Source organism: Lagopus muta, chromosome 15, assembly GCF_023343835.1.
Source record: "Lagopus muta isolate bLagMut1 chromosome 15, bLagMut1 primary, whole genome shotgun sequence".
NCBI lineage: Eukaryota > Metazoa > Chordata > Aves > Galliformes > Phasianidae > Lagopus > Lagopus muta.
This window is the reverse complement of record NC_064447.1, coordinates 3,024,767-3,039,451: the sequence shown is the minus strand read 5'-3', so window position 1 is coordinate 3,039,451 and position 14,685 is coordinate 3,024,767. Positions and strand designations below refer to the sequence as shown.

General features: G+C 57.3%; 3 protein-coding genes across 3 annotated transcripts; 1 reads left to right on the top strand and 2 right to left on the bottom strand.

Moving 5' to 3' along the window:
* The first annotated feature begins 480 nt into the window (after positions 1-480).
* Positions 481-5,264, top strand: ECI1 (enoyl-CoA delta isomerase 1). Its single transcript, XM_048962244.1, has 7 exons — positions 481-617; positions 1,077-1,205; positions 1,789-1,916; positions 1,994-2,140; positions 3,329-3,450; positions 3,705-3,883; positions 4,766-5,264. Exons 1-7 carry the CDS (start codon positions 572-574, stop codon positions 4,930-4,932), a joined length of 918 nt encoding a protein of 305 aa, XP_048818201.1. The 5' UTR covers positions 481-571; the 3' UTR covers positions 4,933-5,264.
* A 232-nt stretch (positions 5,265-5,496) lies between these two features.
* On the bottom strand, positions 5,497-8,479 carry LOC125700563 (deoxyribonuclease-1-like 2). The gene is made up of 8 exons (XM_048961383.1): positions 8,333-8,479; positions 8,075-8,163; positions 7,074-7,157; positions 6,798-6,898; positions 6,607-6,719; positions 6,319-6,473; positions 6,138-6,234; positions 5,497-5,547 (listed from the first exon to the last, which is right to left on the bottom strand). The coding sequence occupies exons 1-8, from the start codon at positions 8,477-8,479 to the stop codon at positions 5,497-5,499; spliced, it is 837 nt and encodes a 278-aa protein (XP_048817340.1).
* Positions 8,480-11,168: 2,689 nt separating this feature from the next.
* On the bottom strand, positions 11,169-13,846 carry LOC125700920 (deoxyribonuclease-1). Its single transcript, XM_048962235.1, has 8 exons — positions 13,700-13,846; positions 13,156-13,244; positions 12,935-13,018; positions 12,738-12,853; positions 12,268-12,380; positions 11,669-11,823; positions 11,496-11,592; positions 11,169-11,222 (listed from the first exon to the last, which is right to left on the bottom strand). The coding sequence occupies exons 1-8, from the start codon at positions 13,844-13,846 to the stop codon at positions 11,169-11,171; spliced, it is 855 nt and encodes a 284-aa protein (XP_048818192.1).
* Positions 13,847-14,685: the final 839 nt, after the last annotated feature.

Below are 14,685 nucleotides of genomic sequence, written 5' to 3'. Positions count from 1 at the left end.
GGGGACACTGCCACGGGATGTAGCTGCACCAGGCTCAGATGTGCAAGGCAGAACCCAGAGGGCAGCAGGGTGGGGGAGGTTTGGGGTCTGCATAGCAGGTGGAGCAAGCATGCAGAGCACGATGCAGCACTAAGCGAGGCAGAGTAGTGCAGGATGGTGAAGGCAGGACAGGACAGTGCAGGACAACAGAGTGCAGCCTAATGCAGGCTGGTGTAGTCCAGGGCAGTGCAGAGCAGTGCAGGATGGCGCAGGTGTGATGGTGCAGGAGGACACAGCGCAGCATAGCGTAGCACAGCACAGCACTGAGATTCACACCCGCCACCACGGGGAGGCAGAACTTCAGTGCCGCGCGGTCGGCTGGGGGCGGGGCTTCAGAGTCGGGGGGGGGGGGGGGGGGGGGGGCGTGGCTATGGGGACCAGGGCGTGGTCCCAACGCGTGGCTTAAAGGTTGGGGGCGTGGCTTAAAGGCTGGGGGCGTGACTTTCAGCGCCAAGGAACGGGGCTGCGGGGCTCCAGGGCGGGGCTGTGACGCTTGGGGCCGCTCCGTGTCTGCTTGGCCTTCCCGGAGAACATGGCGGCGGCAGCGGTGACCCTTGGCCGTCGGATCGCTCGATCAGGTGCTCCACTCACGGCTGTGCTATCAACGGGATTGAGTTCTCGTGTCCCCTGCTGCCGGTCCGAGCGGGAGCATCCCCACGGACTTTGCCCCACGGGGGGTGGTCTGGCGCCCCGTGTCCCCCCACGGCCCTTTTCTATACATAATAGGGTATACTTGTGCCCTCTCGCTGGGTCGGGTTCCTCCATGTCCCCACGTGGCCGCTGTCAGCGTGTCAGGATTGTGGCATGTCTCCTTGTAGGGGTCAGGGTGTCCCGATCACCCCCACCATGTGTTCGGGTGTCCCCATGTCACTGCACCAAGGTGTGCCATGTCCCTGTTCCTCCCATGTCACCCTTCTGTGCACTGCAGTGTCCCTGTATCCCCCCACAGTGTGTCATGGTGTCCCCGTGCCCCCTCATAGCGCTCATGGTGTCCCTATGCCTCTCTCCCTGTCTGCCCTCATACCCCTATCCCCCAGGTGTGCTGTTTCCCCGCAGCAGCCCACAGGTTTGGAGTCAAGCTGCCTGGCAGCCCCCTGGCCTCCTTTCCACCCAGCGCCGTGCCTTCAGCAACAACAAGATCCTGGTGGAGCTGGACACGAGTTCAGGTACAGCGTCACATCACCCCACTGAGCCCCACCATGCAGCCCTGGGCATGGAGAGCCACCAGAGCCCCATATGTTCTGCCTTCAGCCATATAGGGCTAGCAGAGAGAAGAGTGTGGGGACAGAGATGTCACCAGGTGTGGCACTTGGCGAGGCTGTGTGCCACGTGCAGATCCCAGCTTCCATAGGGTCCCTGCTTTGTGTACCCAGAAGAAGCAGGCTGTCCTCCAGGGAGCAGCTGTTGGGATTTCTGTGCCCTGGCAGCCAGGTGTAGATGTCACGGGGCCGTGTCCCCTCTGCTTGATGTTTCCCAGGGTCTCCTTTGGCCATTGGGCCCCTCCTGTTGGGCCTGCCCTGGACTCAGGGCCTTGGGAAGGCCTTTGGGGCAGGGCTGTCCTGTCTGGGAGGGGTGAAGGGCTGCAGGCCTGAAGAACCAGGGGGAGAAAAGATAGGATCTGAGTAGATCCTGAGTAGTGTTTGGGAAAGCAAAAAGGCTCAGAAGGAATTCTGAGCACAACAGGCATAGGAGTGGTGTGTGCTGCTCTGCTGTGGGGTTTCTGATGCCTCTGTGTTTACCACGGCTCAGGTGTAGCCACGATGAAGTTCAAGAGCCCTCCGGTCAACAGCCTCAGCCTGGACTTCCTCACTGAGTTCTGCATAAGTCTGGAGAAGCTGGAGAACGACCGGGCCTGCCGGGGCCTGATCATCACCTCGGTACATGCTGCTCTGGGATGGCAGTGTGCTGCAGGACGCTTTGCCTCTGGGTGATATTTGTGTTTTCTTTGTTCCAGACCATCCCCAGAGTCTTCTCATCTGGCCTGGACATCATGGAGATGTGTGGGAAGAGCACGGAGCGCTATGCTGAGTTCTGGAGAGCTGTGCAGGAGATGTGGCTCCGGCTGTACGGCTCCAACATGGTGACAGTCGCTGCAGTCAATGCAAGTCCTTTATATTTGCTTTCCTGGCTGCTCTGTGTGCTCTGCTGCTTGCTGTGTAATGTTGTCGTGTGTGCAGGGACAGCCCCCAAACCAGTCTTGTCACTGCTGAAGCAAATACAGTGTTGGGATGTGCAGGTCTGCTGCACCGGGGTGTGGGAATGCTTGGGAGTGGGGGGCATCGCAGTCTCCAGGTAATGCTGCACATGATGCTGAGATGCAGCAGCATTTGGGTGATGGGGAGCTCACACTGCACTCATGTCTGGCTAACAGGGGCTCAGACCTAAATATCACAGACACTGTTTTGTGCAGCAAGAGCCAGTCTCGGCCCCAGGAAGTCGCTTGCTAGTCTGTAGAGTGCCTGTCATGTGCATACTGTTTCTTTTGCACAGATGAGACTCATGGGAGTTGTCTGGTCTTGTTTGCCTGGCTGTTGCACTGCCTTTGTAGCTGGAGGGGAGGAGATTGGGTGGGAGCTGTGCAGTACTGCAAATAATTGGCCTCCGCCCTTTGGACAGCAGTGCTTTGGAAGCTGGGCAGTGGGGCACATCCTTGTCTTATTCCTTTCTGTCTGCTTTGTCTTCCTCCTGCTAGAGCTGTGTGCCAGCAGGGAAATGCACTTTGAATTGCAGTGTTCCTAAATATGTTATCCAGTCAGCATCTTGTTTTCATTTTTCAGTGCAGTACTGCTTTGCTCGTAGCTCTGTGTCTGTCTGTCTTTGAAGATGACTGGGTCTCTGACCAGCTTTCTGCAGGCATCCTGTGAGGGCTAAGCAGGCACTGAATTGTGGTTGAAATTGAAATTGTTTAGATGGCAGTGAGGGTCACAGGCTCATAAGAAAGTGCCATAACAAATCTCTGCAGGTTTTGCAACCCCAGCAGTGTTTTCTCTGGAGGAGTCTCTGAATTAAAGAGTGAAACTCAATGGGAGCAGAGCAGTTACTTAGATTTTCAGAAACAAAGAGCACTAAAAATGAAAGGGTAAAATCTAGCAAGCATATCAGACATCTTTAGTGGCAGTTTTGAGTCAGGTGATTGGAGCTTTGGGGAGACATCTGTGTTGTCCTTGGCAGCTCTGTCCCTGTGTCTTCCCTGTCATGGAGAAAACAGAGAGGCTGCTGAGGGTGCATGAGCACTCACAGCTGGAGCATGAGGGCTGACCTGAACTCGCTGCTTCCTTCTCCTTGCCAGGGATCCAGCCCAGCTGGAGGATGTCTCATTGCCTTGTCATGTGACTACAGAATCATGGCGGAGAACCCCAAATATGTCATCGGCCTGAACGAAGCCCAGCTGGGCATTGTGGCTCCCTTCTGGTATGCCAGTGTCTTTCGTGTCTAGTGTCACAGAGAGGTCCCTAAAAAGAGATCACAAAGGTTTTAATAAGCTTTGATTTGCCACTGGGATGTAGCTTTGCATCCTTCCTGACAGAGTTCTTGGTAATTGCAGTTGGAGGGTGCAGTGCCTCAGTTCTGACTATGCAATCTATACTGAAACCAGTGCTGGGAGCATGCTTTCCTGTGAGTGCGTGCTGTGCACCTGCAAAAGCTTTTCCTGCCATCTCTCCTAGGTTTAAGGACACATTTGTGAATACTGTGGGGCACCGAGTTGCTGAACGCTCCCTCCAGCTGGGCTTGCTGCACTCTGCGCCTGAGGCCCATCGGATCGGCCTTGTGGATGAGGTGGTGCCAGAGGAGAAGCTGCAGGAGAAGGCTGTGGCTGTTGTGGCACAGTGGCTGGCTCTGCCTGGTAAGGGAGGCACCTCCTGCTGCTGCTGCTGCCCTCGGGGCAGCAATTGGGTGTGGGTGTGGGGGGGACAGGAGCTGGTGTGCGGGGCTGCCATGTGAAGTGAAGGTGTAAGTGGCAGGCAGTGCTGTTCGTGACTCAGTCAGAGCCAGCAAGGGTTTATCTGGCTGTAAATGTCCATAGTAGGCAGGTGCTAAAGTAATTTTGGGTCCTGGGTATGTGGGATTTTCACTCTCAATTCACTGATATGTGCAATGTCATGGAAGAGATTTACACCTGCATGGTGTGCGTGACCAGATGCATGCTGAAGGCCTCAGTCAGCTCCAGCAGGCAGCAGTGCTCCAGCAGCATCCCCATTTCCATGCTGAATTGTGCAGCCTATGGCTGGGATGGCAGGCAGAGTCCAGTGTGTGCAGCAGGGATGAACCCTTGGGGACAGTGCTGATGGCTTTTGTGTGGGATGTTTGGCACGTGCAGAATATTTTCTAGAGGCTGAAGGAGTTGGGAACACGTCAAGGCAGATGAGTTTCCAAAAACAGATGATTTTGTTCAGCTGCTGCTGTCTTGATCTCAGTAATGTGTAACAATGTGAGGGTTGGGCTCTAGAGGACACAGGGAGGAAGAAGTTGCTGCTTTTTCTAATGTATCAAAGTAGATCAGTCATTTCCACAGTGGATTAGAGATCAGAATTTATTGCATGAGAATGTATCCAGGTCAGGTTCCAGGCAGCTGAGTTTTCCTGCACCTCCCCATGCTTTTTTAAAGAGCCCTCCAATGCATGCTACCTGTGCTTTGGAGGCAGCAGCACATGATGACAGTGAGAGAGAGTTGGCTGCTACCAGTGGGGACCATGCCCGCTCTGCATGCTCACTGTCCTCTCCACAGACCATGCCCGTCAGCTCACCAAGACCATGATGAGGAAGGCAGTGCTGGACCACATGCTAGCTCACCGGGAGGAAGACATTCAGAACTTTGTCAACTTTGTCTCGAAAGACTCCATCCAGAAATCCCTTTCAATGTACATGGAGATGCTGAAGAAGAAGAAGAGCTGAGGAACAGTGGCCCGGTCCCAGGAGCTTTTGTGACCCTCTGAAACACTGCATTATTTGTAGACTTTCACAGTGAAGCCGTCTGCAGTGTGAGTGATGGGTGAGATGCTGCCTGCTCTGTGGCCACCACAACCACCCCCTCCTGTTAGTCCCCATAGAGTGCCTGTCACCACAGCTGCCTTCCTGAGGGCAGGGAGAGCTGTTGGCTCAGCTCACCCGAGGAACAAGCAGAGAGAGCCTTGACAACACTGTGGATCAAGCCTACATGTCCTTGGGTATCCTTCCTCCTGTCCAACTACTAATTGTTTGTCAATAAAGCATTTGATGATGTGGGAGATGTGTGCTTCGTTCCCAAGCTTGTCTGCAGTCACTGCTTGCTTCCTGGCTCCTGCTGGATTGGGAGGGCTCTGCCACAAGCCATGGGATGGGGGCCTGTCCACAGCTCTTCTCTAGAGCAGGCTCAGGAGCATCCCACATACAGGGCTCATGGATGGGGCTGCAGAGAGCGTCTTCGTGGGGGTTGGTGGGAGCTGGATCTGGGTTGTTGTCTGTGGCAGCAGGAGGAACTCAAGCCATCAGCTTCACCTCGACAGGGTAATGGTCGCTGACTGCCAGGGCCTGCAGGAAGACAGGAGGCAGGGAGGAGTAACACCAGAGTTGTGTGAGCCCTGTGCCCCTCGCAGTACTGATGGGGCCTTGGGGTGGCTGTCATCGCTGTGTGGGATCTTTGTGGCTGCTGGATGTGGACGGGATGTCCCCAGCCTGGGAGTCATGGAGTTCTGCCCCTGCCATGCCCGTTTCTGCCCATGAAAGCCACAGAAACGCCCCATACATCTCTCTTCTCACAGGGATGGGCAGTAATCCCCAAATCCCCCTCACATGTTCTTGCATGCATCTCCTAGCATGCTCAGCCTCATGTTGGCTGGCTGTGAGGACAGCTGTGCGCCTTAGGTGAGGGCTGCATGCCTTCTCTGCTGTACCTGCAGCCATGGCTGAGCCACCTGGGGCTGCCGACGCTGCTTCACCCTGCGTTTGTGCTGGCTCAGAAGCGCAGCAGCCACATGGCTGGGCCCAGGCTGCCTAATCCCAAGCACTGGCAGCCTCGTGGTACCAGGTTGTCTTTGCTGCACGTGGGGCAGCTCAGCTATGCTGTCCCAAACAGCTCCGTGCACAGCAGACACTGAGTCCTGCTGATGATCCCTGCTCACCTCTTCCTGCTCCAGCTGGAAAGCATGCTGGAAATTGTACACAGCGGCTGAGTTTGGCACGATACTCCGCTTCAGCTTGGCTCCGCACACCACAATCCTGCAAGAGAACAGCACGCAGTGGGCACTGCTTCCACGGAAGCCTCTGTGGGGCCCTGTGGCACGGAGCCACGGCAGCACCCACCTGTCATAGGCACAGTCTGACTTCCCCACGGTGGAGTCGGCGCTGTCTGGGATCAGCCACTTGAAGACGTCGCTGCTGCGCAGGCGGATGGAGGCCCAGTCGCTCTGCTTCACGTAGCTGCAGTCAGCATTGAAGTCCCCCAGGAACATGATGTTCTGTGGAAAGGGCGATGCGGGGGCTCAGCTATCCACCCCCAGAGCCTGGCCCTGAGCCCAGCTTTGTGGCCATCCCTTCCTCCCCTGGAAGGAGACGGGGCCATGGCGGGGATGGTGCTGCTGGGGCACTCACATCTGTCCCCCACTTGTTGACCACAGCCAGGTAGACATCGTAGAGGGCATCGATCTCAGCAACAGCATCATGCGGGGCTGAGTGCAATGGCACCATCACAAACTCCTCCGCTTCTGTGTGGAGAGGAACAGGAGCCTGCTCACCCATCCTCATGCAGACTGAGGAGCCATCCCTCACCCCACGCTGCTCACTGCTGTGGGGTGCTGACACCCTGAGGATGAACGGCTCTCGGCTGAAGATGTCCTGTGGATCCTCGTACTGATAGGTGTCCACCACCGACACGACGTCTGTTCTGTGGGATGAGGGGACGGTGACCCCGGGCTCAGCACGGCCCACCAGCATGGCCCCTCGCTCAGCTCAGCCCTGCCATAGTGGCTTTGCTGTCCTGAACTCCATCCGGTGACATGGGACCCCTGTGTCCCCTCTGCAACACGCCAAGGGGAACAGCAGCGTGCCCACCCCGTTACCTGTAGATGAAGAGGTACATCTCCTTGTAGTTGTCCCGTCCCAGGGGCCCGCTGATCTCGTAGTCATATGGGGATGAGGACACACTGCAGGCATGCAAATGGAGGGCAGTTGCACAGCTGGCACGGTGCTGGCACAGCCCTGGGATGACCCTAGCTCTGCCAACCTCATGGGCACCGCAGCCCTGAGGCACCCACCATCCCCAGCCACGAGCTCCATTCTCCCTATACAGCAGCAGGGTGCAGGTCTGACCCCTGCCAACAATTTCTCTGCAGGGATACTCTCCATCTTCATTTGCATCTAAGCTAAATTAATTGGCAGCCTGGAGCCTGCAGGGCCTGGCGTCACCCTTGCTGCCATGCCAGCTTTGTGGTGATGCAGGAGGGAACCAAAGGGGTGAGGACATGGGCCGGGCATACCTGCTTGGGAGCACTCATCTCTGCCACAGCCTCGCTCAGCACTGAGTCCCACCAGTGGAGTACCCCCATCCCTGTGGCACCCTTGGCTGTGCAGAGCTCTGTACCTCAGAGCACAGCCACCTCCACCACTCCCCATCTGCTCTGAAGCTGATTTGTCACATTTTGTCAGGCTAAGCCCCAGCCGTGTGGTCCCACTTCATCCTCAGCCTCAGTTTTCCCCCGTCCCATTGCATTTTCCAGATTCAGTGTGCCAGAGTTGTAATTCCTTTCAGCCGTCTGTGTACAGGTGTGACCTCAGCCTTCACAAGGGTTTTGCCCCGTTGGCACCCCTGTGCCCCCAGGGTGAAGCACCGCATGACACCCAGCAGGCTCCAAGCTGCCCGCAGGCACCTCAGCTGCTCCTTCCCATTTCCTTCTGTGAAGCTACAACAATTTCCTCTTATTCCTCTTCTAGAAAACAAACTGTCTTTCAACAGAATTTCTTTTGTTTTCCTTTTATTGCTCAAGCAGCTTCATTTTCCCTGCGCAGTGCCAGCATTTTAACCCCAGCGGCTTCAGCCCCAGAGCCCCAGCCCCACTCGTACCTGTTGAGCTGCTCCAGAAGCTCGGTGACAGCGCTGAGATCAGAGTCACGCACCTCCTGCACCAGCACAACATCATAGCGGCGCAGGATCTGCAGTGGTGATGGTGAGAGGAAGCCTGGCACTGTGGTGGCTGGCACTGGGACAATGTTCCAGCCACCACCGTGTCCCCAAGCAGCTCCAGCACAGGGGCTGTATTTGAGCTCTGTCCTTGCACACAGCCCATCCCCACATGCTCCACGCAGCACCGGCTGTACTCACATTGATGATGACACCTGCCACACTCTCATCAGACATCTTGCTGTCCCCAAATGCCTGGATGTTGAAGGCACCGATGCGCAGCACGGCGGTGGCTGGGCACAGGAGAGCCGTGCTCAGCAGGGACAGTGCCAGCACCATGGTCCCCATTCTTCCAGGAGGGATTCTGAGCCACAGGATTCAATGACAGGAGCCAGGCTTTATTCTGGGCTTGGAAAGGGCTTCGCATATGGGGATAGAGTGAAAAAATCCACATAGGTCCTTCTCAACTGCTGTGCCCTGTTGGATACCGAGCCAGCAGGTGGGCTGCCACAAATTCCAGAGGAAGACAAGGCTCATTCTGCCTAGGAGCGCCTCTACCCATCACTTGTGAGCTCTGGAAGCTCCTAGCCCTGCTCCCCATGACGCTCTCCTGCTCCAACTACAGGCTCCTTCCCTCTCTGCCTGCACCCCAGGATGTATTGCATCCTTCTGTTTGCTCGCAGTCCCCTCCTGACCTTGCACTGCTATTCTGCATCCTTAAACTCAGCCACAGACCCCCTTCATCTCTTCCATGCTGCTCCCCACAGTCGGTTGCTTTCTGTGCTGGAATTGCGTCGCTCATCAGGCTTGGAAGGTGCGGGAGCTACTCCTAATTCCAGCAGACCCTGGTTCCTCCAGTTCCGTGGATGAACCACAGTGAGTGCCCACACCACAGGTACCTGGCTCCCAGCCCATCACATCGCAGCCCTGAAAGGCGCTGAGCCCCAGCTCCATCCTTACCGTGTGAGCACGCAGCACTTCTGCCCTGCTGGCAGCAGGCGGGCTGTTTTATTCCCAGCTGAGATGCTGGAAAAGCAGGATGAGTCGGACACCCCCGTGGGTGTTTTGGCACAGGTTTGGGCTGCTTCCTACATTGGGAAACCAAAACCCGCACAGGGGCAGGGTGGGGCCAGCGTCAGCATCTCTGAGCTCAACACCAAGAAGGGGCTGGGGAGGAGTGGGAGCAGTGGGGCAGCCCAGTGGGGAATGTGGGGAGCTCGAGGTGTGCAGCTGGGGTGGGTAGCTGGCAGTGCCCCCAGCCCAGCACTATGCCATGGGGGAGGGGGGGGGGGGGGGGAAAGGCAGGTGACTGGAGGGGATGGCCTTAATGCAAGTGATTCAGATGTAATTAGAAGGAACAGAAGGAAACGGCAGGGCATTCGGGTCAAGCCGGTTGGATCTTCAGTGGCACGACGGGCCTCTGTGCAAGGGGTGAGCCGCAAATGACTGGAGCAGCTGCAATGGTCAGCCAGAATCACCCCACTGGTCACCCAAAGCAACCCTGCAGGTGGCCTCAAGCAGCTCCATTGGGCACCCAAAGCAGTTCCGTTGGTTGCACAAAGCAGCCCTGCTCTTGACTCAATGCAGTCCAGGGTGCGGTGCCGACCCAGTCCCATTGGTGAGGCTGCAACATGGCTGGGACCATATCCCAGGGTCCCCGTGCACACACCTCATCCCAGAGGGTCAGGGGACAGAGCTGGCAGCTAGGGAGGTGACCTCATCATGCCGGGACTCGTCAGGCTGTTGCACACACCACTGGCATGGCATCCTCACCATCAGTCACGGGGTGAGTCCGGTGCCCTCTCATACACCTTTGCATTCCTGCTCAGGCTTTGCACCATCCCTGCAGGCAGTGTGTGGCCCAGTTCCATTGGGAGAAGCGTTTCCTCTTTCTCCTCTGGGACTGATGCCCCAAGGCATGGCCCTCCCTTGCAGCGGGGCTGCTGGAGCATGCAGGGTCCTACAGGGCATGAAACATCCAGGTGGGACTCTTCATCCACAGGTACCGAAACCCCCAGGAAGGCACTGAAACCCCTGGGGAAGCACTGAAACCCTGGGAAGGTACCAAAACACCTGGGAAGGCACTGAAACTCTGAGAAAGCACTGAAACCCCCGGGAAGGCACCGCACCACTGAGTGGGAGCTGACTCACATCCTCCACCACCTGCCACCATCATCAGCAGCACCCATCAGACACCCTGCAGCCAGGAGGGCTCCAGCAGGATGTGGCCCCATGATGTAGGAAAAGCTGCTTGCGTCACGCGACTCAGCAAGAGTGACAGGTCCTGCCTGAACCCTCCCAGGCCTTTCCCAGCAGCCTGCTTTCTTACTTGCTCAGATAGGAGCTGCCCTTCCCACCTACAGGGCCTGATGTTCTCATCTTGGCTCCATGACAGGGATGCCACACGGGAGGGGGTTGCTGAGCTTTGGACGGGAGGTGGAGGCAAATGGGTGAGCACTCTGAGCATCCTGCCGACCACATGGTTGTTCCCTAGGGGTGTTCCTTTGCTGAGCACCCTCATGCCCTTAGGTGTGTCCCCAAAATGTGGCATAGAAAAGTGGAAATGAGTCCTATAGGATAGGAGCGAAGGCACATGCATGGAGCTGCTCTGGGACACACAGGAGATGGTGGGGTTTGCAGGGCAGGATGTGTGCAAGGGAGTGTGTTTGTGTGCACATGGGATAATGTGCATATGGAGGAGTGTGTGTGAGAGGGAGTGTGTGCATCAGTGGGCAGGTGGGGGTGCACAGCACGCACACAGGATGGTGCTTATGGGGTGTGTGATCATGGGGATGTGAGCTCACTGATGGCACTCGTGTGGGAGCAGCACCCTGCCACCAACTGAGCCTGAGTCTGTCTCCAGAGCACAAGGGCTGCACATGACATCATTTTAATGCAAGCTGAGGGCATCCCACAATGGAAGGACCCCTGAGGGCTGGCTCCTTGCAAAGGCAGCACGCAGCAAATCAAACGGTCACAGAGCTTTGTTGGAGCTGGTGGCGCGTGGACTCCTCGCCGCTGGCTGTTGGCGCAGGTCTCAGCGGGCCTTCAGCGTCACCTCCACTGGGAAATGGTCACTGATGGCCAAAGCCTGAGTGCAGGGAAAGCAGAGGGGTGGCTTTGCTTGCCCAGGTCTGGTCTCCTTGCTGCGTCCAGCTGGGGCACAAAGGTTCTACTCCAGCCCCAAATGCAGACCAGACCCCAAATGTTGCTTTGCAGTGGTGCACAGGTTGCAGCAGGGCCACTTTTGGATGCCTGTGCATACTCACAGAGGCTTTGTGGATTGGATTAACACAGCACCAGGTGAAACCATCAGCCCCTCAGCAGGCCCCTGCCATCACCCAGCCCCTGCCCCTTCACTCACATCCTTGTTCTGGATACGGAAAGTCTCCTCGAAGTTGTTGACTTTAGCAGAGCCATCCTCAACCGCTTGGCGCAGCTCAGAGCCACAAGCAACGATGCTGTCAGGGCAATGGGGGGGTCAGCACCTGCTGCTCCCCCCACGGCAGTCCCCGTGCCCACTGTTGTGCCACCCACCGGTCGTAGGCGCAGTCGGTGCTGGTGACGGTGGTGTCGGCGCTGTCGGGGATGAGCCACTCGCAGGAGCTCAGGGAGCGCAGGCGGATGGAGGGCCACTGCTCCGCGGTCACGTAGGAGCAGTCAGCATTGAAGTCACCCATGAAGAAGATGTTCTGCAGGGCAGCACTGCGCTGAGCCTGGCTCATGGCCCTGGTGCCCACAGCATGGCTGCGCACGGGTCCAATGCCCAGCAGTGAGCCCTGATCTCGGGTTGCCCCAAGAGTCAGTGGGGTTTTGTGGCCATATATCTGGCGTGGGCAGCCCTCCAGAGCCTTTCAGCCATGCCTATAGGCTAGGAACGGACATTACAGGACAGCAATGGCTCCTCAGACTCACACAGGGCAGCAGGACCCATCCAGCTCTCTGTGGCAGAGAGGGCATTGGAGCCAGCCTGCAGCTCTATGCCATCTCTATGCCCACACACTGTGGGGTGGCACCCGCTCTGACAGGCACACAAGGTCTTCCATGAGATGCATCCATCTATGGATGGCTGCTGGGATGTGCTACAGCCCTCCTGCGTCCCAGGGAAGGAGCAGGGACATCTCAGTGCCACTTACATTGGTTGCCCACTTGTCAATGACATCCGTGTAGACGTCAGCAAGCGCGTCGATCTCAGCTGGGGCATTGCTGGGCTCTGCGTGCAGGGGCACGATGACAAATTCGTCCACCTCTGACAAGGACACAGCCGTCAGCCCCCGGGCATGGAGCCAGGGCAGCCTATGAGCTCTGTTGCTCTCCTTTTTCCCAAGCTCTCGTGGTTTTGGGAAGGAGGCAGGAGGTGGAGGAGAGATGGGAGTGTGTGAAAGCGCCCCGTGATGGAAGCTGTGAGGTGATGGAAGATGGGACAATGTGGGAAAACCCTGGGGCACCTTCAGATGGGAGAAGCCCCTGCAGCCATGAGTGACCACAGTGGGGACCCTATGATGGGTTCAGGCAGCCCCCTAGGCCAGCAGTCGGGCTGGTGGGGCTGGGGGCAGCAGTGTCAGTGGGAACAGTGACACAGCCACCATGTGGCAGCTCTGCTCACGTGTGGTGGGAGAGGAGAACTTCACAATGAAGGGCTCCCTGCTGAAGATGTCTGTCCCGCAGGACTCGCAGCCATCGTCATAGTAGTAGCTTTCCAGCACAGAGACAATGTCTGACCTGAAGGAGGAGAGTGGGAAGGTGCAGCTCCCTCCAGGATGGGACAGCAGTTGGCAGGGGGACACTGGTGGCATCCCTTACCTGTAGATAAAGACGTACTGCTCCTTGTAGCTGTTCCGACCCAGGGGGATGCTGCTCAAAAAGCTGTAGGGGTACGATGATGCGCTGGGAGGAAAACGTGGAGACAGTGAGGGAGGACCTCTCTGGCCATGCTGGAGGTGTTGCAGTGCAGCAAGATGCTGCCCAGGCTCTGCCCCAGCACCCATTTGCTGGCACCCGGCACCCAGTGCCATCAGGGTCACCTGTTGAGCTGGGACATCAGCTTATTCACCGAGCTCAGGTCAGAATCCCTCACTTCCTGCACCAAGGTGATGTCGTACTCCAGCAGGATCTGCAGGAACAAGCTGGGAGCTGCTCACCCATGGCTGGGAGCTGCTCATGTGGTGCCATTGGGGAACAGAGAGCCCTGAGAAGGATCCACCTGGCTTGGAGGTCCATAGAGGGACACAGGGGCCTCCAACACCATCTCTCTAGCATCCATCATGCCAGCAGCATCTTAGTCATAAGCTGCTATGAGGTGCCTGGGTGGCATCGAGCAGTTCCTGTCCTTAGGCAGAGGCCAGTGAGAATGGAGACAGCCTGGGCTGGAGATGGGGATTGGAGGGCAGCAGGTAGGAGGGTAGGTGGAGACGTGGAAAATGCATGGATAGAGGCACAGATGGATGGAGGCGTGGATGCATGCATGAATGTATGCTCACACAGACGGACAAGTGCCTGGCTGCCCCAAGCCAAATACATCCCAGGAACAGGGCACAGCCAGTGCTGCTCCTCTCCCCCAGCACTCACAGAGACAATGAAGTCTGCAATCGTCTGGTTGGACATCTTGCTGTCTCCAAACGTCTTGATGTTGAAGGCACTGATCCTCAGCGTGGCGGCTGCACGCAGCAGCAGTGCCGCAGTCAGCAGCTCCAGCACCAGCTTTGGGGCTGCCATCCTGCATGCAAAGGAGCAGGGATGATCTGCAGACCAGGGGAATGAGACCTTGTCCCTGCCTCATATGGGGCCCCATCCTGCTGTCCCAGTGCTGCCCATCCTCCTGCAGGCAGCCCAGACCTCCTGCAGAGCCTGAGCTGATAACTCTGGCACAGGAACAAATGCCATTCCAGGTGACTCAGAGCAGCTGCTCCTTCACTCACAGACACCTCTCTGGGCCTGGTGACAAGTGCTGTGGGAGCAGGAGGTGTTGGCCCAGCTGGAGCCCTCCTCGGCCCTGAGCACAGGTGCAGATCAAGGCTTTTCTGGGCATTTTATGTGCTGGAAGGACCTCCTTTAGAGCTGCTTCCCTGTGCTGTGCTGCAGATCTTTAGGTCACTGAGCTATGCATGGACACAGCCACTGCCACGCAGGTGCTCATGAGCTCGCCTGCTCTCCATGACCCACCTGGAAGGGGGCATCTCAGTTTGTGCCTCTCTCATTGCTCCTCAGGTGTGTCCAGGTATCCAAAAGATCCTATAGCAGCCCGTGCTGGAGCAGAGTGAGGGATGCATACCCCCAGCACTCCTGCATGCCAGCAGCATCCTTCCCTGGAGGGGGCAAGGGCCATCTGCCCCCTGACATCTCTCTGCACCTGGGGCTACCATGTCAGCCACACTGCTCCTGCCCTGTCTGCACCCAGGAGAGCACTATAGGACCTGCTCCAACGCCACACAGCAGCCCCCATCCACAGGAAAGGCAGTCAGGGTAATGTTTCACTACGTCCTTCCAACACGATCAGATCTGAACTGTGGCCAAGCCTGTGTGCCTTGAGCACCTGGAGCAGCAACGGGATCTGC